This window comes from Halichoeres trimaculatus, unplaced genomic scaffold (assembly GCF_033239565.1).
Source record: "Halichoeres trimaculatus isolate MK-OKI-2021-1 unplaced genomic scaffold, fHalTri1.1 fHalTri1_scaffold_6, whole genome shotgun sequence".
Lineage (NCBI taxonomy): Eukaryota > Metazoa > Chordata > Actinopteri > Labriformes > Labridae > Halichoeres > Halichoeres trimaculatus.
Window position 1 is genome coordinate 8,925,312 of NW_027437184.1, and position 24,176 is coordinate 8,949,487.

General features: G+C 40.0%; 1 protein-coding gene across 5 annotated transcripts in view; it reads right to left on the reverse strand.

Annotated features, from left to right (window-relative positions):
* gria1b (glutamate receptor, ionotropic, AMPA 1b) overlaps window positions 1–24,176 on the reverse strand; it is a 93,641-nt gene that overhangs the window by 24,407 nt on the left and 45,058 nt on the right. For all 5 annotated transcript variants that reach the window (XM_074673031.1, XM_074673030.1, XM_074673035.1 and 2 more), the window contains exons 4-15: window positions 14,144–14,328; window positions 10,952–11,005; window positions 10,699–10,857; window positions 8,861–9,028; window positions 8,646–8,750; window positions 7,989–8,099; window positions 7,674–7,880; window positions 5,120–5,335; window positions 4,918–5,041; window positions 4,670–4,817; window positions 1,228–1,426; window positions 435–682 (exon numbers count right to left, since the gene is read on the reverse strand). In XM_074673031.1, coding sequence (XP_074529132.1) covers window positions 435–682; window positions 1,228–1,426; window positions 4,670–4,817; window positions 4,918–5,041; window positions 5,120–5,335; window positions 7,674–7,880; window positions 7,989–8,099; window positions 8,646–8,750; window positions 8,861–9,028; window positions 10,699–10,857; window positions 10,952–11,005; window positions 14,144–14,328 — 1,924 coding nt within the window. The remainder of the gene's footprint in view (window positions 1–434; window positions 683–1,227; window positions 1,427–4,669; window positions 4,818–4,917; window positions 5,042–5,119; window positions 5,336–7,673; window positions 7,881–7,988; window positions 8,100–8,645; window positions 8,751–8,860; window positions 9,029–10,698; window positions 10,858–10,951; window positions 11,006–14,143; window positions 14,329–24,176) is intronic.

The following is a 24,176-nucleotide window of genomic DNA, read 5'->3' on the forward strand; positions in this document are numbered from 1 at the left end:
TACAGGAAATGCAAATAGCAGTTTTGCAATGTGTATCCACTTTTTTGTCAGCATTTCTCTTTTTTTAGTCTGTCACAGTTGCCATAAAAGCAGTTGTTGCCCGAGTTCAACAGACTTGAATGGGTTAGGTTATCAGTAAAATGCCGATACAGATAATCAGCCAAATATTAACAATCAGAAGCCTTACATTTTTTAAGACTGGGCTACAACCGTGCTCATACTGTGCAGTCTGACATCAGTAAGAGTCTTGGGTGGTTCAAACTTGTTTCCTCTGAAGCAGCTAAAAAAGTCGATTGCTGCTGGGTAAAATACATAAATAAATAAATGCTGATCATAATTATCTCTCTTGTCTGATCTGCGACAGAAACAGACAAACAGGACACCACCATCAACCCCACATCGACACTCCCCCGGCCCAGGTGTTCAGAGTGTACCTGAGAGGTGATCGTTTTGGCGTGGCCACTCCGTAGCCCTTGGAGTCCAGGTTACCTCCCACTTTCATGGTGTCACAGGGCTTCCTCTGCTCGATGTACTCATTCATGGAGGACTCCAGCAGGTAGGCGTACTTCCCCTTTGACTTCCTGACTCTAGTCACACCCTCGTTGGTGTTTTTGACAAACACAGTTGGGTCTGCGCTCCGCATGTACGACCACATCTTCTCAAAAACGGCAATCTTTGACCTCTACGATAGGAGCCGACAATAAAGACAACGAAAGCTTGTCAGAAAATCATCCTGTGGATATGAGACACATTTCACTGTTAAAGTACAAACAAACAAAAAAGCTACACACAAAACTAAAAAAAAATGTCCCCTTAAAATTTAAATCCTTTCTGGCAAGATGGGAAATTAAATTAAGACACAGGATAGAAAAGACTTGATTTCTTGAAACAAAGCTGACACTTCAAATCCTCCCAGGTGACATCAGTAAAGACGATCAGCAGGATATTTTTCCATCAGCCAGCCTTACGTAGAAAAAAAATGGAAGATGGAAACAGCAAGCCTAACTTTCCAAACCAATTATTACTTAAGTATGTTAAATTAACCTGATTTTTTAAGGTTGAAAAATACAACAAATTATGGTTATGTACCCAAAATAGGGTTATAAAAAGATTTAAAGTTTTGGCCCGTTTCTTTGAGCTTCTTTTGACCAAAAGAATTAAAGATTCACAGCTTCGATCTGCAAAGGCAAAGAAATCAAAGACAACAAAGAATCACAACATCCTCACCTTGAAGAACTCTTTGGTGGAGCCTCCATCCAGGGTACCATAGGCGATTTCCGTCTGCTTGGCCAGGTCTTCTGCACTCTCTATGGGGGACACCATCCTCTCCACAGTGAGGAAGGCAGCCAGGTTGGCTGTGTAAGAGGAGATGATGATGAGTGTGAAAAACCACCAAACTCCTCCTACGATTCGACCTGAGAGAGACCTGGAGAGAGGGAAGGAAAGAAACATGAATGTGAACTGAGAGTCGTTACAAAGTTTGTAACGAGATCTTCATGAGACTTGCTGAAATGATGAGGATCTCCTAGCTGGTTCATGAGGAGCAGACCTCAAACACAAAGGTCTGTGCATGGTTCTGGGGCTGGCAAAGGTGGTTTGTGGAGCAGGGAGCCTTAAAAAGACAGCAGCTAAAATGAAGTGTTTCAGACAGAGGCTGAGATTAGGGATTTCTAAAACACCAGTGAGAGGAAATCATGGATATTTGAGCTATAAATCATGGAAATAAACAACAACTGTAACAAAAGGACAGAAAAAAAGCCTCAAAAAGCCCAAGTGCCCCTCTTTAAGGACTATTTTTTTCAGTGATGTAGATTCTTTACATGTTTGTCCTGAAAACATTGTGTAGATATCCATGTCTTTCAATCTGTTTTAGTTTTTCCTTTTTTTCTTGTTTGTGCTTTTGATCTTTTCTATAGGCTAAACATATGGAACCTTAAAGGATGTGTGTGACAGTTGGCTGTATAAATGGAGCTAACCTGATCTGACTATCAGGAGAACACCTAAAAAAAATAAAAAAGCATTTATGAATTAATTTTTCTAAAAAAAAAAAAAAAAAGAACGTTCATTATATTAAATTATTTGAGACACAAGATCAAGATCATTATAAACCCTTTAAAGCCATTTTACATCCCCCTGGAGCCTGAGTCCAGGATGGTAACCTGGTGAGATCAGTTGAAACATATATGAGAGCCCTTCTGATATGATGTCAATAATAGGGGTTACTATTATTTCCTATTTCCTATAGCAGGTGTGACAGCTGTGGCTGAATGAAGAAGCAGGGATGGCTCTGCCTGCAGGGGGGCTGTAAACAAAAACAAGGGTCCATACTTCCTATCAGCATCAAACACATCGACACATTCACACAGATACTGTACAGCCCCCAGTCACAACCAGGCGGTCTAGAGGTGACCCTGTGTGATAGAGCCCTAAACACACACACAGTAACACAGCTCTGAACCTTCTGCAGAAACTTAAGAACTCTTTCATGCATCCAGAGTTAAAAAAAAAAAAAAAAAAAAAAGAAAGCAAAAGAAACAAAGAAAAAAAAAAAAAAAAAAAAAAAAAAGAAACATTAAAGGACACAAGACTGGCTTAAAGTCAGAAGATGGTGCAGGAAAGACAAAAATAGTGCATTAAAAGAGTTCAGAATGCAGAATGGAAATACCTGTTGTTGGTATGGATGGGAATTGATAAGATTTTGTCAATATCGATGCCCTTATCGATTCTGCTTATCGATCTGATACTTTATTGTTTCCCTTTTCCATTCCTGTTGTGAATTTTCTTGGTACAAAAACTAGCTTTACAGGTTTTCTGTGTCAACAACATTTAATTGAGTTTATACTGTAAGTTCCTGGGTCTGGATATTTCTGGGCATAATTACACAGAAACAGGTAAAAATTGCACACAATGTGACGTTGATGTACGGTGTTGTAATGTATTAATAATTCAAGTAGGCCATCTAGTGTCTCAAAGTGGTTATAGCAATGGTTTAATTTGTTTGGAAGCTTTCCGATGTTATGAAGTCAGCCATGAGCCTTTCTATTGCCTGTTAGCTTTTGACATTTGAAATTCTCAGTATTTTTTACAAAGAGTTGATGTGATATGTTTCTGTGATGAAAGTTGAAATTCTATTCTGAAGCTGAAGTTATACTGATGTATGCTAACTGCTAGCATATCAATGCAGTTTCCCATATACGTTAGCATCAAGCTTGCACTATTTTGTTATTTTGGTAAATAAGATGATTTATACCATTTTGGATGTACTGAATATGAATCTCCAGAGAGAGAGTAATGTACATTTCTTTATGAAGTCAGTTCTTCAGTAAAACTTCAAGCTGAAAATCCTGAATCAGAGTTTTCTTAGGAAATGTTATCTAACTGCTAAGCTAAGATAGCTGTAGCAGACTAGTCAACATAAGGCCCGGCGGCTCCGGCACAATGTAAATAATTGATAAGGAAATTGTTAAGCACTACAGCTAACGGTATCCATGGATTGAAACATTTCTTAGCGATTCTCAACAGGAACCGGTTTTCGATTCCCATCCCTAGTTGTTTGCAGGTCAAAAAAAATCTTTAGAACGATCCTGATATAGTCCAGATCCTCATCCTGCCATAAAAACTTCTGACATATTTTCCCCATATCAGCCCCTAATGGAGAACATTTTCCTTGTTCAGAAGTGATGTTTATGCAGCACATAACACTGCAGAAAACTGAGCTCTAATCATCTGATATCAAGAGACACCTGACAGACAGGTGAGGTTTGATTTCATTAGTCCGTGATGATGGAGCAGGGATAATTGAGCACACTTAGCGACAAAAAAATCTTTAAAGGAAATGATTAACAAATAGAGCATCCATGTGTTACTTTGATGACTAAAAAATATGTCAGAGCTTCTGGTCTTTGGTCATTTTCACAAAATCAACTGTGCCTGTCTTAGAGAAAAAGTTGAATCCATTCATGTGTGTGTCAAAGATTTGACGATAACATTTTCTAACCAACCAACAGCCTGTTCAACTTTGAACTATAACTCATACAATTAAAAATATTCAGATAGTAAAAATCAAAGCATTAAATCACCTCTATGCTTCAGACAGTGTGTAATATATACTATAAGATGACATATGACAGAGACTATTTTAATGAGGTTATGGGGAATACTATCATAGTGAAAAGGCCACAAAAACATACTTAGTGACACTCCTGCATATATTAACACACTCCTGCATACATTAACACAGACACTGATAAAATAACACACACACACACACACACACACACACACACACACACACGCACGCACAGACACACACTTCTGCTGCTCCAGAATAGAAAGAGCCTCAGGCGCTCACACAGCAGTAACATACAGCTAACCCGGCAGCACGTCACACAGGATTGTATGTGCTCCATGTTAATATGCCTGTATGTGTGTGTGTGTGTGTGTGTGTGTGTGCATGCATGTGTGTGTGCTGATATATCTGCATTAATAAGTGCTCTATATATGGTATGCCTTTGTCTGTATGTATGCACTATAGGCCTGTGACTGTACAGCTGGAAGGGTTGAAAAGTCACAATAGTTTCCCAGTGAGTCCATAAATTAAGAAATGCTTCTGTAACATCTACAAACCGTTCCTGAGTTTGTTAAAGGTGTGTTAAAGCAGGTGTCCTACCGTGGTGAAATGTCACAGCCCTGTTGCATGAAGGCCCCGAGTGAGAACCAGAGAGAGTTGAAGATCCCAAAGTCATTGGTGTACTCCGGACTCTCCTTCTCATTCTCCTTCTCTTTCTGCTGGTTCTGGTTCTGGTTCTGAGAGTACCCTGAGAGAAGTAAAAAATAAAACCAAGAATATAAAAGCCTGCTCACCTGTTGCACAAAAGAAAGGATGGTTGAGGCATTAAAGGAAAGAGTTTGAGATACCTGGTGAGTGTGTAAGTTCAGATGAGGAAGTGGGCAGAGCTCGTCTGGAGGAAGAGGAGGGCAGGGTTTCATCTTCATCATCAGAGTCTTCTCCTTTCCACTCATAAGGACTAAACCGGCTCACCTGGGACACACAGAGATACAAGGAGTAGCAAAAAAAGAGCCTAACTCGATGGTGGAGGAACTTTTTGAACACACTCACTAGAAAAAGCACGACGCTGACTCCAATGTAGGCAAATACGATACACATCCAGATCTCATAGGCCAGTGGGTCGAGGAAGGAGAAGACGCCAGGTTTAGACTTAGTAGGCTTCTTGATCATGATGGAGATTCCCAGAGACATGAAGGGTTTAGTGAAGTCAATGACCTGCTCTCGAACGAGTGTGATGGTCAATGGGGCCACCGCTACGTCAGCTTTCTGCAGAGAAGATTTTACCGTCAGAAAACCTCTTTTTTTTGTGTTTCGCATGTTTTTAAAGATGTGCATCATCAGCCCTTCACTGTTTGTAAAAAGTTACGGCTGTGCGTGCATTTTGGCAATGGGAATACCACAGAATACAATGGTCTGTCAAGCTGGTCTGTCACATCTTTATCTAAATGACATCACTTTGCTGGTGGGTGGATGACTTCCAGGTGCACGTCATCAAAGTGAGTGGATGAAAGTCATCAGCAAGTCGACAGATATTCAGTGGATGGACATTACAGACCGTGAGATTTCAGACACAAACTTTTGTCAATACACCAGCAACCCTCCCAAACCAAGGACAAGTACACAGACTGATGAGTCAGAGACCTCAAAGAGCTAAAAAACTACGTCCAGGCAGAGAACTGAACCATATATATCTGCATAATAATGATTTTATATTTCAGGAATGATAATTAATATAGACAATAGTTTGCTAATATACTATAGCTTCACTGTGAACATGAAATCTGTTTCTTTAAGTGTATTCTGCCATAAACTTGGCTCCAAACCAACTTTGTCGTGAACTACAAAAATTAAAAAATTGTGATTCATCCCTTAAAATGACGTATTTGCAGTCAAACCTGGTTAACTGAGGTTAAAGTGGACATATGCTTGTTTCTCCTTTTCACTATGCCAGACTAGGATGCCTGTAAAGCATTTCTGCCCTCAGTACAAGTCATTTAGTTCCTTCATTGCCCCACAATAGTGTTCTCAATATCCTCAGTTTAGGCCATTCTGAAGATCTCGTTGAAACGCTCCGTTTCGAGAATGACCTCCAGTAACCTCGCAACGTCACAGCCCTTTGTGCTCTGATTGGTCAGTTCTATCAGAGGGGCGGAGGGGGTAGAGCGGGGGGGGGGGGGGGGGTTTGCAGCATGGCAGTAGTTACAAAATTGCCACACTGAATGGAGCAGACCGAGCGAGTTTGCTGTTTGCCAAAACTTCACCGTAAGGCATTGATAGCACTAATAAAATGGCAGAGTGTAGGATACGTCCTTTTGTATTGGACCCTGAGTCAGACCCAGACGGTTCTGCAGCTCAGGAGGAAGAAAATCCTCCTCGACACAGATCATCTCAGGACGCTTCAGTGTGGTGAGTCAAACCGGTACTGTAACATGTATAGTTTATACATGGAAATATAGGCAGACTTCACCAATAAACTATTTCTATAACAGGGCTCCATCCTGCTCCTTCACTTTTCTCTGTCTGTTTTATCCATCATGGTGAAAGTGTAGTGTAAAGATCGCCTCTACCGTCAGTTCGTCACTATGTTAGCACTCAGTCAAGTTAGCCAGAGCTAGTAGGGAGCTTGATTTATACTCGGCTCTTGGTGGGTGTATCCCTCGGTGGCGGTTGTGTGACTAACTGACATCACAGAGGAGGAGCTGCTTTATCAGATTACTCCAATAAAAAGAGAGGATCCTCGTGTCATCACGACGTTTGAAATATCGCGGCCAAATGTCAATGACCTATTTTCAGAGGCATCAAATCTCGTTCTAGGGTATCAGAAAAAATACAATATCTCATTTTTTGAAAATTCAGGGGGTGTAAGGTCTTGTTTTCAACTTTATTATTTTATATGTAAGTATTAAATCACGGATCAGCATGATATGTCCCCTTTAATACAAAAGCAAATTTAAAAACTCACAACAGTGTCAAGTCAGCTGACAATCTTTATACTTCAGTTAAAGGTTGCTGGTTTTTCTGTAATGGTCATGATCTGGTCAGTAGATCTTGAGACCCCGGTGGAGTATTGTTTCTGACAGTCTACCACAGAACAACCGGACATTTTTATGCTGCTTACAGTTTGAATTCAGAGTCTAAATAACGATCACCCATCAGAATGAATGGAGCGAAACACTGCTTCTGTTTCCAAAATGTGTGCAACGCCGTGATAAAGTAGGTTGTAAAGGAGGCTACTGGTCCAGTTCTTTCAAATGAAAATCATAAACTTTGAAAGAACTGGAAGATTGATGAAAACAAAATCATTATTTTTTCCAAAAGATGAAGCTACATAAACAGCAAGAGAACAAGATCATGTCAGAAACACTTATATCGTGTTCAATAATGTTTCTGTGTTTTCAACGTCAAGATGGAGAGCCAAGAAGAGCTCAGATTTTAGACGGATAGAAAAAAAGACTTTTTTTTGCTACCCAGCTCGACAGACTCTAGCTGGATAATGGCAGTGCCTCTGATTGAGGTATTTTGGCTTCAAAACTGTACAATGGTAAAAGGCGGAGCCACACTGTTCATACACAGTCTATAGTGTTTACAGTCTGCGCTCACTCACCCCGTACACCAACTCTCCCACCATTCCATTCCACGTGTTTGATTCAGCATCCTTGGCCCCGTACTTCCCGTCTCCCACCAGTTCCAGTCGATAGGCAAAGCCAACATGTTTGGCGATCTCTGAGGCCAGTTCAGCGCAGTAACCTTCATATCTGTCATTCCCCACAAGCTGCTCGTGGTTCTTCTTCAGCATCATGTAAGGAGCCTCCTGGACAGACACAGATGGTGTTTACCGTCAGACGTTTGGATTAAAAGGACAGGGCTGTCAATCACTTAAAAAATAAACGACAAGCAGAAAAGTTGGAAAAAGTCTAACCAGGATGGTGGTGACAACGTATGTTCTGTTCTGCAGACCATAAAACTCCTCCACCACCGGTTTGTAGACAGCTGTGTTCACGTAGCCTCTCCTCTCGTTCCAGAAGCCAATCTGAAGACACACCAGCAGAGTTACACAAAAGATTTAGCTCAATCCTTGTCAAATAGGTCAGATGTTTGTGTTATTTTCTTACTATATTCAGCATTTTTCCTCAGACAACTTGTGTTTATTTTTGTAAGTAACAGTTGCGTCTTATCTATCCCACCTTAAATCAACCATGTATGAAAAATAAAAGTAATTCTGGTTCCTGGATTCAACGGAGGTGGCTTCAAACTTAAAAACACCAAATTCTCTTCCTTCTAAACCTGTTCATCTGCAAAACTACAAAGCAAACATAATTACGTTCCTCTTTATTACAGAATAACTCATTGTGTGACACTCTGTTGTTTGACGGTGCTCTGAAGAAAGCCGTGAGTCTGCAGGTTTTTAACCAAACAAGCGCCGCAGCAGCTGATTCCACTGATAATCGCAGCGTTCATCAGAGGAGAGGGGAGCTAATTATTGAAACTAGCTGATGTGGTGAAAAGCTGCAGACTCCTGTGACTCTGCAACAAACTTCTGCTGGAGTCAAACTAACTAAACAACAAGCAGCAGCACCTTCCTGGGCCCCGTGTGGCTCAGCTCCATCACATTCAGGGTGTAGTTGGTCCGGTGTCCTCGCTCGTCAAACTGAAGCCAGCCCGTCAGCCCCTCCAGACGCACCTACACACAAGTTCAAACACATATGTTCAAACACTCATTGGGTTGACTGCACAGTGTGCTCCATCAGAATCAGTATTCAAACATGCATTGATGCTCTTTGCACAATCCACCTGCTGCAGGGCTCTCTGTATGTCGATGCCTTGACCCCATGGGGCAGGAGGGTTGGCGAGACACTCTCCAGCATTGCCTCGGCGTGAGATGTCTATCCGCTGCTTCCGCAGGTTCTGAAAAGCTGTCGCCATGACGGTGACCCCATCATAGGTCAGAGCTCCTGTATACTGAAGACAAGAAACATGGGAGGGGGGTTCTGCGCCATAAAAATTCCTAACACGTGATATGTCTGACTGTTAAACCCATAGACTAAAAAAAACATGGATGCCATATTGCTAGGCTCAGGTTGCCACAAAACTGCTCCACCTGGTGGCTGGCTGCAGTATAGGTCAAAAAGTCCATCTCCCCAGCCATTCCAGATGGGCTGTGGTCAAACTTTGAAAAATGAATACACCTCGTAGAAATGTTTCTCACATCTGATTATTGTGGTGATGTGAAGATGTTATTTGGCTGTCTTGTATTCAGGTCCTCTTTTTTTCTGAAAGTTTTCATTTTCTTAACTATTAGAGGTTAAAAACAAGGCTGTACGTCACTTTAACGATGACTGACAGCTGCCATCCTTGAATTGTTTTTTTAGACATTGTAAAATATGTCGGGAGGGAGAGCCAAGAGATTAGACTATCGAAAGGAAAAATATTTTTCAATTTTTTTCACCCGGCACCACTGAGATTCTTTCTGAGTACTCCTGAGCTGCGCAGGGGTATTTTGGCTTCAACACTGTACTGTACGTTTACAGTGGTAAATGGCAGAGCCGAGCAGTCCCCTGTACATACATACTATGGTTTAACCTATATCACCCAAGAATCAAATAGGCCACCTGGACTTTGTTTATATCCCCAGAAGGGCCTTCTTCTCTTCTTTCAGGACATGTGATTTTTTTCTCTTGAATTTTTTCTCTGAAATGGTTGAAGAATTAAGGTAATGAAAAAAGCTTGCGTAAATTATTGCCTGAGATTGGAATGTTGTTGCACATTGATTCCTATGCAGTTCCGCGTCTTTTCTTCTTTATAGAGCCATTTGAATTTACCGTATTTTCCGCACTATAAGGCGCACCTAAAAGCCTTAGATTTTCTCAAGAGCCGACAGTGTGCCTTATAATCCGATGCGCCTTACATATGGATTAATCTTGATTAGTCATGGCTACTGCAGTCAGGGGGCGTCGCCGAAGTAACAGCAGTAAGAACTGGTATAGTGCTAACATTAGCTCACAGGCTCGCCCGGGCTTCTTCTCTTGTTTATTGTTAGAGCAATACAGCGCCCCCCAAAGGTCTGGCATGTGAACTGATCTCTGGAAACAGCTTTTTTGGACAGCAGAAACGGCTTCGTCTTTACAGCAAACAGAAAATAGTCAGATAGGAAAATGTGCGGCTCCGTGTGGATGTAGCCTGAGTTTGACTGACTTATTTGACTGTTTTATTGACATTCCCTTTAGCGCAGCTCCATCTAGTGAATGCATAACGCAACCCCAGCCACAACTGTAGCTTCTATTCTTTGTGCCTTTTAATGTGTTATAATAAGGTAAAGTGATTTAAAGAGCACCTACAAAACAGGAAGGGCACCGCTCTGATGGGGTTTAAGGGGTTAAAGACAAAAGGAGGAGATTCTTAAAAAAAATCACAACCAACACATCTGTTGGACAAATTTGGCAAAATGGTATGAAGTCCGCCTTGTCCACAGGGGGCGCCAGAATCCACCCAAACAAAAAGTCTGTCAGTGCAGCATTTTTACATGTGGTAAAGAAGTTTCTGTACTGTAACTCAAATAAAGCATCAAAACTTCTTCACACATGGGCCTTAGTTTGTGTGTGGATGTTGTGTATGTATGAAAGTGTGTGTACCCTGAGTCTCCTGCGGGGCAGTTTGAGGTCTTTATTGTCAAACTCCAGCCAGTCCTGGTTGATCTTCTCCACAGCTAGATGGGACCAGTTCACCAGCTGAAAACCCGTCACGTTCGGCCCGAGCTTCTGAAACTCTGTCATGTTCAAATCCATGAAGCCCTAAAATACACACAAACACACACAAATCATGCAACACTGCGTACTGTTTCTTACGGGGCAAGCTGGTTCATTTTTAGGAAATGGCTGGACTCACCAGATTATTCAGGATGAAATGGTAGTTCTTCAAGTTTCTCCTCTGAGCTGCAATCTGAGCCAGAGGAAAATAAATGAGATGTTAATTACATTTTTCTGATGTTTCTAATGATGATAAAAAGCATCCATTACACATTCATCACACTCCTCTCAGTGTGTGTGTGTGTGTGTGTGTGTGTGTGTGTGTGTGTGTGTGTCCTCTCAAACAGCTGTTAATTGGACGACTTGATCTGTCTTTGAGGAATTAATTGCCCATCTTCGGTATAAGGGAGGGATGTGGAGAAAGAGAGGAGAGCTCCTCAGAAAGATGGCAGAAGACGAGGAAGAGGAAGGAAAGGAGATGGAGAGAAAAGGAGGGGAAAGAGGAAGAGGAAAGTTATGAAGAGGAAGAGGAGGAGAGGCAGCTGCAGGGAGAGGAGGAGGAGGAAGCAGGTGTTGGCTCCGCTGTCCCTCTTAGGTCCAGCTCCTAATGAGCAGTAGTCAGCAAACGTTCACCAACACAGCTGCTGGAGGATGAAGGAGGAGGAAACTATGTTCAGCTCTCCTCCCTTCGTTCACCTCGTCAAGTTCTCCCAAATACTCCAGTCAGGCCAGAGAGTTTACAAAAAGGCATCACTAATGATGGGGATCAACAACTTTTACTAATATGGGTATCAAACACAAGATCCTGTCACAATTTAAGTGTGTTAATGACACGATCCATATTTTTCTTTTAATTATTGTCAGTTTAAGTTGTGATTTTTGTTTTTGGAGACAAAGTAGGTATTATAATATGTTTTTTTTTTCATTTTGAATGAATTGTCAATTTATCAGGTAGGAACATCACAATTGCATCTTTCCTGCAGCATAGTTCAGGTTACATTTAGCGCTTTGTGACCTTTTATTTCATTAGCACAGATTTAGCTAAAGAAATCCATTCGTGAATCAGACCCTGAGTGCACTTTCAAACTTTAATTATTATTTTCAAAGCACGAAATTGAAGGGAAAAGTGAAGTGAAGAAAATGAAGAGGCAAAGAGTTATCTGCATTTATTTTGAATTGTGAAAGGTCCACGTTGTGAACACTACTTTTTAAAATGTGGAATCAGCTAAAGTTTTCTTGGTGGAAGTGCAACTTCTTTTGTGATATAGTTGCTGGAAATAAACACCAAAGTCAAACCTAAGACAAAATAATAAATGATAAGCTTTGAAGCTCATCCACACCATCCAACATCAGATCTAAAGCTCTACAAACTGCTTTTCAAACTAAAGGCACAAAATATTCAAACTACAGTTGAGCTGGACTCCATTAAATAAATTCAGCTGAAACCATAAACCACACACATTCAAAGCAGCACCTGACACTTGAGAGCCTGAGCCAGCTGGAGCTCAACAGGAAGAGGAGTTTCCCGGATGACGTCTGGTTTTTGGACCGAGTTCACACTGAGCAGCTTTTGGGCAGTGAAAAAATATAAACCTCTCTGCTCTCCGCTGCTGCTTCTCTCTCCCTTTGGTTCAACTATTCCAAAACATCATTTCAAATGCAAAACTATCTTTCTGAAACGTTTCCAATCACTCCCTCTGTTCTCCTGCCCGACAGTCAATTATCAATGAGGCTGGAATCAAAGTGTGGAGTACTTAAATGGAAATGTGGTCACAGCAGCTGCAGTTGAAGAGTAGGGATGATGTTCAGCTGCATGCCCTGCTACTACGAAAGTCACCGACAGAAAGGAATAACAAACACACTGAACGACTTAAAGGAGATAGTTTTTTCCAACTCATGAATCATGATAAAAGTCAGAAATAGGTGAAAATTTGATGCTTCAGGTGCAAAACACCAGCAAGTTTTAGAGGTCATTACTAGTTATAACAAAAGCACAAATTCCTTAGATGGGACAAAATAAGTCAGTTTGTGAAAATTAGTAAAAGGATGTGCCAAAATCTCAGATATGTGCGTAGCTGGACTTCTTACAGATCCAATGCCATCTGGTGGTACTTGTATGCTACTTAAAAACGCAGTTTGGCCTCGCTACTATGGTTGTAACTGAACTGAACCGCTTGGTAGATGTGGAGCTTTTGATTCCCACCTCAATGATGATCCGCTCCTGGTTTATGTTGGGCTGTAAAACATCAAACCTGTTGACTCCCGGTCAGGCGCCACTCAATATGTCGAATTGTTGCTATAGTCAAGCTAACTACAATCTAGTTTTGACGGGGTTGTTTTATTTTGAAGGTCAACAGTGCTTTAATGTGATTTTTGTGCACATCTTTATGTTCTTACTTGTCTTAGCTGGGATGTAGCTTGAACACAATAGTGCAGAGCTGTTGTGAGTTTATACTTTGACTTAAATAGAAACTTTCAGTTCCAGCGCTGTGATGGAGCGGAGCGAGACTGGTAATGCATGTGTTGTATCTTGACTATAAGCATTGAAACTTGAAACGAAACAGAGATTTTAACTTTGTCTTTTATGTCCCCAAGCACTCCAAATCATGTCTTAACCATAGACTGTAAAAAAAATGGACGTCCACTCGCTCGCCTCGAAGTGAGGTTGCCGCAAAAACTGCTCCCCCTGGTGACTGGCTGCAGTATGGGTTAAAAAATCCGGCTTTCTAGCCATTCCAGATGGGCTGTGGTAAAACTTTAAAAAATTATTACACCTCGTAGAAATGTTTCTCTCGTCCGATTGTTGGAGTGATTTGAAGATATCATTTGGCTGCCTTGTATTCAAGTCCACTTTTTTCTGAAAAGTTTCGTTTTCATTAGTTACACAAGATTAAAAACAAGGCTTTAGGTAAGGTTAAACAATGATTAACAGCTGCCGTTCTCTTGTATTTTTTTAGGGGATTGTAAAATATGTCGGGAGGTAGAGTCAAGAAGAGATTTGACTATCGAAAGAAAAAATATATATATTATTTTTGTCACCCAGCTCCACCCAGATTCTCCCAGAATCCCTCATCGTCTCTACTGCGCAGACTCTGGCTGCAACTGCTGCCAATGGCGGCGCCTTTGACAGGGGAATTTCAGCTTCAAAACCGTAGAATGATAAATGGCGAAGCCACACTGTCCACTCTATATACAGTCTATACTCAAAACCAACATTAACAAGTGCATTAGCTAAATTAAGAACAAAGTTTAACTGATGCGCTCCAGTGCTGTTTTATGTCTGAGACTAAAGAAAAAGTTTGCCTGACGCTGGAATAAAGGAGTGTTTTACCAGGTTGAGGATGGAGTTGAGTCGTTCCAGCTCACAGTCGATGATGATCTGAAAGTCTTTTTTGAAGTCGAGGTCCGCCAGCAGTTTGATGAAGGCCGATTCTGTCAGAGTGTCCAAGTTAACCGAGGTGACCTGCCAAGGCCTCTCTGCTGCTGTGTCCAAGATTCTCTGCAGCACCGACAGACCTGGGAGACAAAGAGGGGTCGTGAATGAACGCTCACATCAGAAAACTCAGGATGCATATCCATACATATGGTGGATAACTCCTTAAACTACCTCACTACCTCAGACAGTGTGCCAAGTTCTTAGTTTAATACAAAGATTTGTGTCCGTTTCCTCTCTGCCCATCCACTCCATTGTGTTTATCCAACAGCATATTTCTGACTAACACAGCTGTTTTCATGAAGTGGTGAACTAAGCAGGGGGTTGAGTGGCAGTGGTTCCTCAAACTGAGTGTCAAGTCTCTTCTCTTTCTCTGGCAGACGAATCAAACTCTTGTGATGTTGTCTGTCTGCCTGAGGCTGGGCTTGGTCGGGGTGTAACTTCAAAAAGCTGCCTTACTCTGAGACGCAGAATAGTGATGCTTTTATTTTTTAAGTGTCCTGATTGAAGTGAGAAATAATATACACCAGTGATGGGGATTATAATGATGAGTTATTTGAAATTAGATTTATGCGAGAGGCTTCTCAGGGAGAACCTGACTCTTTTATCTCTTTCCTCTCTTGGGCTGTAATCCATTATTTAAGCGGCAGAGTCTGACCTCACACTGTCAGACTGTCAGCAGAAACATGATCCACCAGCACGACCTCCTCATCAAACCTGGAGGACCACACTCCGGTAAAAAAGACTCCAGATCAAACAGCTTTATTAGGTTGTACCAGAGACTGTGTACCATAGGTTGACATAGTCACTGTGTCTTCAAACTGAAGCTTATGCTAAAGCTAACAATCTTTCTCGCAACTATAGGTCGAACCCGTTGTTGGTATAACAGAGTCTGATGGTACAGAAGTGTATGAGTACAGATCACATTGGGCTGGACATATAGTCAGCCATTAAAAACACATTTAAATACCCAAAGACTTTGAAAATAAAACAAACAAAGTCAAAACCAGATCGTATTTATCCTGACCACAACAACAAATGGGGCAAAATGAGTCGAGCCAGGCCAGGAGTCAATGGATTGGACTAGATAGATTGCGACTCCAGCTGTCTCCAGCTCTCTAGAGTTCATTGGCTGGTATCAACTCGATAACAAAGGCACGTATGTCACATTAACATTATACTTAACACATTAAATCCTGTAAAGCCTTGACATGACCCTGATTTAAAAATCACATCAAACTCAACATTTCTATATCAGTGCAAATGAAGCGTCAGCCTTCTTCTGTTGGCATTTTCAACAGATGCAAGAAATAACGGCTGCTCCTGTTGAAGGTCTTCCACCCTGAAGCTGCTCTGTTAACATTTTCATCTCACTTAACTAGTCCTGTAACTCTGCCAAAGCCCATTCTGTGTTGTGGTTTGAGGTTAATCCGTGTCTGTTTTCTTTTATTTCAAATGTGCATTGTACGTAGGGATGACAGGAACGAGTCACGTGCAAAGCAATCTTAGAAAATTTTTCAAAAAAGTGTTGAAGAAATCAAGATTGTGGTTATTTCCTAAAAAAAAAACTCACCATATCTTTTGGCCATATTACTCATCCCTACATTTACCCTTCCTTTTGTGTTTTTTTTCTTAATGTATCTAGACCTGCAAAAGCAGTTCTTACCCTCTACTTACTTAAACATGTGGAAAAATCTCATCAGCGTTTTGTGACCCACACGTGTTCAGGTACACACACACACACACACACACACACACACACACACACACACTGAAATCACAAGTCAGCAAAATTCAGGTAGACTTCAAAGTAGAAAGGAAGATCAGCAGAGAGAGAGATGTGAGAGAGGAGCTTCAAAGATCCTGTCAAGCACACACACACACACACACACACACACACACACACACACACACACACACACACACACACACACACACACACACACACACACACACACACACACAAATGCATACTTCCTACAGAGTTGCAAGCTCAGGCCCTGTTTACACAATGTTTCATCTGAAAACGCTAAAATGCAGTGTTTCCGTTTACATGGAAACCCTGAGGGACTGAAAACACTGTAGTACACATGCCAGGCCTGCAGTTGGCACTATAACTGTACAGAAGCTACAACAGCGTGTTGTACTGTTGTATGCGTTTGCAGGAAACTGAGCGTGACGTCAGTATTTCTACTGAAAACGCTGGCTTACTGTTTACATGGCAACAGTGTTGCCAATTTTGGGGTGAAACATTGAAATATTGTTCCGTTTCAGCCTCTAGTTTACATGGAAACGGTGTTTCAGCTGACCCAAAATGCAAACTTTTAAAAACGGCCTCCAGAGTGGAATTTTCTAAAACGCTGCCCACATTGTTGCCATGTAAACATTAAGCCGGCGTTTTCAGTGAAAACGCTGATGTCACGCTTTGCACAATGCATGCAACAGTCACTACCCTGTTGTGCTTGTGCTGCTGAATCTGCTGACTGTCTTTAAACCAAATGAGCATCTGTTGCTCCACTTCTGCACTTAAAATTCACCAATACACCAGATGATCGGTCCAACTCTACTTCAGTGGAGCTCTACCACTCTCTTTGAGGCAAGATAGATATAGCGCCATCTACAGGCCTGGCATGCTTACTACAGCATACGCAACAGTTTTAGCATTTTTGGATGAAACATCGTGTTAACGGGACCATAGACTGGCACACACTGACTTTAATTCTAATTATGCAAATTATCAAATTTGAAATGTACAGCTTTGAAAAACAATTCCAGCAATTGAAAGCATTTTGTCTGGCATTATATTACATTTTGTGGTCTAAACAACTAGTTTAAAAGTTTTATTATTATTCTAGCAGAGTGCTTTCACCAGCTCCTTTGAAACTGGCAGGACTATCAAATGTCCCTGGAGAGTTACCGTAGGATGCTGTAAAGCTGATGTCATTGCTGTGAAGTGTCTGGTTGGTGTTCCACATCAATGTACCATTATTTTATTATAACCTCATCAACTTTACGAGGTTGAGAGTGCTCAGTTGTACTGATGCATTAGTGTACTGTGGCTCTCACAAATGATCGATTGCCAAGCTCATCTCTGATCCTTGAGACTGAAACCAGGACATACTAACTTAAAAGTGGAAGTTAATGCAACTAAAATGTAAAGAACAAAAAGACATAACTTGTTGGTCAAAAATAATTAAAGTAGGAGGAATAGTAGTAGAGACGGTTACTAAAAAGCAGGAATCTGTTGCACAATTGGTGCTTATGGAAGCTCAGAGAAGCATCAACAGAGTCATGGAGAGTGACTTTACACAAGAACCAAACATCATCACTGCCCATTCAGGGACAAGAAGTAAATGTGGCTGCCTGACACATCAAGTTAAAGCTGGACAGAGAGAAAATGAACAGAGTGAGACAATATTAACCTGTGACAAGTGACTTGTTTATCATCCTTCACATTGTGACGAGTCTGCACTGTAACAGTGAGTAAAACAAGCCAAGGAAGTGATAATGATAAGGCATAACCCTCAATTATACAGCCTCACACCCACGCTGACAGTGACAGTGTCCCTCACTGAAACTGAAAAACAATAAAGATAGAAATAGAGAAGGAAGGAGAGGAGTTTTATAAATAAAGACACAACTCTGCTCTCTGCATCTAATCTCCATAAATATCCTGCATGCATGTTGTTTACTATTAATGCAGAAAGAGATTTATGAGAGGGCTGAGAGAGAAGAGAAGAAAAGGAGAGGAGCAGGCAGCATTAGAGAAGAGGAAAATGAAAGCAGAGACTAACAAATTATACAAAGGAAAGGAGAGACAAGAAAAGAAAGAGGAGAAAGGAGACCTTTAGCAGTGAGTTAGTATGTTTCCATCACTCCCAGTGTGTGTTCCCAGCAGAGCTCTTACACAGAATTACAGCACCAGCCTCTATCTGTCCTCAGACGCTCATTAAACACTACAGACTGCCTGGTACAACATGTAGACATCTCTGGGAGAAACCAGGGCCAACATAGAGCCGGACAGGGGATGAGTCAGGTTAAACTCAGGGGACAACATCCGCCCCATTAATTCAATGTGAAAGAAGCGTATTTAGAAAAAAAAGTAAACTCAATGTATTTCACAGAGAAACCTTATAAAAGTTATGCATGAGCTAGCACTTGGCAGAGGAAGTAGGGAACGTGTCCTTAACAAGCAGAAACTTTGTGTAAACACAGACTGGTCTTCTGTCTCTATTTGATGGAGAAAAAATGGAGAAAAAAGTGTCATAAAAGGAGAAGTGCGAAACAGTTTGAGGAGACATAAGGGAGACTATAAGACTATGCACCAATTGATACAAGGCTTTGGTATTAGCTGATACCAGCCTGATACCACCATTAATTTAGCATTCTCTTTTCCCTCTTATGAGAATGTGACTGAGGCCACGTTTACGTTTCATCTGAAAACGCTTAAACGCAGTGAAAAAAAACTGCGTTTAATCGGAAACACTGATGGACTGAAAATGCTGTAGTAACCATGCCAGGCCTGCAGTTGGTGCTATAGCTGCCTTGTCCATTGCCTTTTGGTAGATCTCCACCAAAGTAGAGTTGGGCTGATTATCTGGTGTATTGGTGAAAGCTAAGTGCAAAAGTGGAGCAACAAATGCACATTTTGTGGAAAGACAGTCACAGATTCAGCAGATTGAGCAGCACAAGCACAACACGCTTGTTCGCGAAGATTGTAACAACAGTACTTCTTGTCCAGTTGTATGCGCTTGTGCAAAGTGGAGTGTGACGTCATTGTTTCCACTGAAAACGCCGGCTTAATATTTACACGGCAACGGTGTCAGCAGAGTTTCAGAAAAATCCCACTCTGGAAGCCGTTTTCAAAAGTTCACGTAGTAGGATCGGCTGGAACACTGTTTCCATGTAAACGTGAGGCTGAAATGCAATAAAACTTTTGCGTTTCACCCTAAAGCCGTTGTCGTGTAAATGGCCCCCGAGAATTGTGTTTTGGCAACTTCAAGTTTTTTTCTAATTTTGTAAAACCAAAAATAAATAAAAAATAAATATAAACTGGGTGTATTATGACTTTATGGGTTTCTAGATGTGGGGGGAGTGAATCTCTGGTACTAACAGGAATTATGCTGGGAATTCAGTGTCGCATGTGCATTCTGGCACGTTGCAGGATCTTCAGACAGCTAGACCCAGAGACTGAGGATCCAATGATGATCCTCTCCTGGTTCATGTTGGGCAGTAAAACCTCAAACCTGGACTGGCTCTGCTTATTATGTTGGTTTAATGTTGTTGTCAAGCTAAATACCGTCGGGTTTTGACACAGTTTGATTTGTTTTGAAAGTTACTGGGCATTTTACCATGAGTTATTGGCGAAAGAAGCATGAAAAACCTTCGGACTGCTGAATTGCTTCCTTCGCACTTTGATGCAAAAATGCACAGACCACCGATGTTGATAACAAAGAACGCACAAACGTGATTTTTTTCACAGAAGAGCACCAAACTGATATGAATAGATTTGTCCTGAGGATCATCACTTTGTCAGAATAGCTGATCTTACTTTTTGTGTCTGTACTGATTCTAGATACCAAGTTCAGATCTATGCATCCCTAATTCAAAACCAAAACATGGCCAATTTAGGGCAACATTGGACGAAATCATGAACAAGAGAGAACCCAAATTTTGCCAACTTGAGGGTAATGAATGAATGAATCAGGGTCTAAATGAGGCCTTGAAGTCTGTTACTATGGATTATCTACTCAAGCTTGATATCTGTTCCATAGCAACCCTGTAGATATGACTCTACTGATGGCACCGTGGCTCTGTCTGTAGCTTATCAAATAATCCCAGACTTCCGTGTTACCCAGAGGAAGCCTAAAGACATCATGGCTGCATTGCTCATATCACTGTGATGATGAAATATGCTTCTCTGACTGTTAAGGCAAGATAGTAGGGAAGAAAGTGAGACATACAAAATCTAGACCAGGGTACAATCGGAGGTGGTGAAACTTGAATAGTAAACAGATAGAAACATGGAAGGTTGTGACAAGTCTTATCTCTCCCACTATAAGTGGTGCTTTTCTCTAAAGAAAACTAAGTTATTTTAGGTTAATATGTTCGTTTAATCCAGCGGCCTGCAACCTTCACTCTTATAGGAGCCATTTTTCCTCAGCTCACTTGGATTAAAGTCATTCAGAAGCCACAAAACCCACTTAATCCTCAAATAAAAACAAAAACAAAAAAGATTAAAATTCTAAAAATTGTAAAGAATCTTGTATTATTTATCTAAACCAGAAGTTTTTGGTGTTAATTAAATTGTACATGGGGTGTCTTTGTTTTAGGTTTTAACACGTTTGCAATTTTTTTTTAGAAAAGGAAATTTTCACATTATCATTAATTTAAAAAAATGTCCAAAATTTAATAAAAAGGCATTCAAAAAAATCTAAATGTTTTGAACTTTGGAGAATTTGCAAAATTGCATAAATTTGTAAAAAAAAAAAAAAAAAAAAAAAGTTATCAAAAAAATTTGCTAAACAAAAAAAATAGAAAATACAAAAATTTACAAAATTTCTCCCAAAAATGGATTTTAAATATTTTGCATAAATTGTTAAAAAAGAAACTTGCAAAATAAAAAGAAAATGTTTTTTTTCTAAATAGGAAAAAATGACAAAAATGGACACCCAAAACCTTTGCAATTAGTTTATAAAAAAATTGCAAAAACTTAAGGAAATTTGAATATTTTTTTGCAAGATGTGATGCTTATTTAGTACAACAAAATTTAAATGCGCTCTTGATTTTTGTTTTTAATCATCAATAGCCTCTGTAAGAAAAATAAACATTCTTTATCTTGATAAAATTGGTTAAAGCTACAAGAAGCCACTGCAAAGGAGTCAAAGAGCCGCATGAGGCTCCAGAGCCACAGGTTGAAGACCCTTGGTTTAACCTCTCAGAAAAAGAGTGTAAAAACTGTGAACATCCAGCACATGACCCTAAAGACAAAAAACAAAAACATCCGCGGTGGTAAGAATAGGAACTTCCACTAACTTTAAACAGAGCTCCTAATGTGTGCTGCTGCGTGAATGAGCGGATAACAGCGTGTGCTTCTTCAGATGTGCGTGTTGTGTGGCTAAGAGTGTGCTGGAGAGACATTAGACTAGTGATGCAGCAGCAATTGTGTCAACCTCACATGCACACAAAATCAGTTTCATGTTCAATTACACACACTGTCTGTTCATGCGAGATGTTTCCTCTCCATGATTTCTTTTCCTAGAAGCTGTCTGCCCGTCTGTCTGTCTGTCTGTCCATATGTTTGTCTGTCTGTCTGTGTCACTGGAAAGGTTGACTGAGCACTGAGCTCTTCACTCCAGTCACAGAGACCACTGGAGATTAAACGCCTCGCTCCGAGGAACTTTAGGGCCGCAAGAAGAGGGGAAAAAGACTCAAACAAAACTGTGAGAAGCAAAGGGAAGAGAAAAACACGTAAAAGCTTTTTCAGTCCTCTAGACGGTTTGGAGAAGAGAGAGTTGAGTGGAGGACAACAGGGAAGAGGAGGGTGTAAAGATTATGTTACTGTCAGGGTCACATCTGTCTTGTTCAGTTTTGATCAGAAAGTCACGTTTTCTAGAGTAGTTGTTCTGATTACATAATGAGTCCTTCTAGGATTGCTGTTCCTTTCATCTCGTTAATGTCAGCTTCCTTTAAGACGTTTTTAAGACGGTTCCTGAAAGGTTAAAAGACAAATTAAAACTTTACACAGCGACTTAAGCTTGAAGTAACACGTTCATACCACTTTGATGGTAAGCTGACATGTAACAGGGTGAGCTGCACTCTTTCATTTCCAGTCAGTGCATGTTTTTGCACTTTGTAACTCTGAGTTGCATGAATTGCAAATGCTCTCAATGCCAGTGTTTGCTCGGGACTCTGGTCGCAGACAAAGTATCAGCGAGGAACAAAGTCAAAGACAAAAAACAGAGATCGACTGAGTAAGCCCTGGTAACTTTCTTCTGGAACCCCAAAAGATTCATAATTAATTAAATAAAAACAACATTTTGTAATAAATACCATTTTGATAAAGAACATACAAATATATAATATGGCCATTAAACTGTGAACTAATGCTATGTTATTATGAAATATATTCTATGATTCTATAAAATCATTATAATTAAATATTTCATAAATATTATTTAAATAATATCATACTTTTTAAAATATTTAATTTTTATTAATTTTCCAAGCTATTAAAAAATAAATTAAAAAAAAATTCTAAGTCAATTTTTATTTTATAATGTTCTTTCATAATGTTGTTCTCCATCAGAATGACTTGGTCAGTCAATCAAAGCTCGAGGGTGGGACCTCTGCTTGTGTAAAAGGACATTATGAAATACAAATTGACTTTGTAAAAAACGTTTTTTTTGTTTTGTTTTGTTTTTTTTTTAATCTTTATAAAACCTTGAAAAATAAATAAAAAGTTATTTTGAAAAGTATGAAGTAAAATAAACATTATTTATTCAATTCTATGTTTTTTCTTCTATAAAACCTTTGTAAAACCTTGAAAAATAAATAAAAAGTCATTTTTATATATATATAATTGCAAAATATTTAGCTATAATAATTTGATGTTGAGGAATGATAATCACATTTTGTAATAATACTGCCAAATTTTACAATATAATAGCTATATCACATATTTTTCTGTTATTTAAAAAATGGTATTATTTCAAAATGTTTTTTTTTATTTACTTAATTATTAGTCTTTTGGGGTTCCATATTTTTTGACTCCAAACTTCACATTCTGTAACAGAAAAAAAAAAAAGAGTTACTCTCAATATGGTGTTGTAATGTTGTAATATAGTGTCAACTTCAGTCTACATGCCGTAACGGTCAAAATATACGAGATGTGTCTTGCTCCATCACTGCATCTGAAAAGTTTCACTGGCTTCACTCCGGTGCGGCTGCATTTCAGTTCTAGCAGGTGGCAGCAGATACACAATCCTCCTATTTTTTGCTTTGTCCTCAGTGACTCCAGCTGTCTGAATGTCCCACTACATGCCAAACTAAACATAGAGCTGGTGTAAGTTAATAGATGAGAGAAAAAGCAGTCAACACATAACGGAGTAGAGCCGGACCAGGGACACATCTGGTGTATTCTTAGTTCGAATGGATTTGTGTTCTCTGAGAAAATCCAACATGACCATGAAACAGATAACTTGCTTAATGATCTTATTTATGTTATATTTAAATCCAGATAGGAATAGAATATACTAACTAAACTTCATGCTGTACAGAGTTTATTTACTAACCCTTGGATCTCCAATACAAAAGTTTAAAGCAAGGGTTTCAAACTCAAATTACCCAAGAGTTGCTAAGCTTCCAATCTTGTTGTAAAGGTGCCACTTCAGGTGTTCCTCAAAAAAATGGAAAAACATGTTTATCTGTTCAAACTGTACTTCTCAAACTAAATTATTTCAGTTACATTAGTCTTTTCTTGCAAAGAGCTGGCTAACTGCCAGACACCTGAGAGTGTTTCCTCTCAGACAGCGGGGCCACTATTGCTCTGAGGGGTGGCAGTTGAAACCCTCAGTGTAGCTTAAGGATGGACATCACTTTACTGGAGCTTTCTTGCTCTCTGGAATACATTCTGTTGTACTGAAAGCTCTTTCTTTAGCTGTGCAGCTCATTGTGTTTGCAAACTGCTCCACATTTCCAGTTAAAGAACACTGCGTGACGTTGTACTTCAGAACGGCAACTTTCTCTTTGTATATGAAACACGTGTAATTCCCTTTAAACGGGACAGAATTAATCAATCTCCTTTCTCCTGAAACACTCTGTGCCTGACATCAACTTTTCTCTTGGTCTTTGAAAAAAACATCTTACTTTAACAATATTTTGAGGATGTTGGCAGTGCTCTGAATGTTTTTACTTTTATTTGTTTAATTAT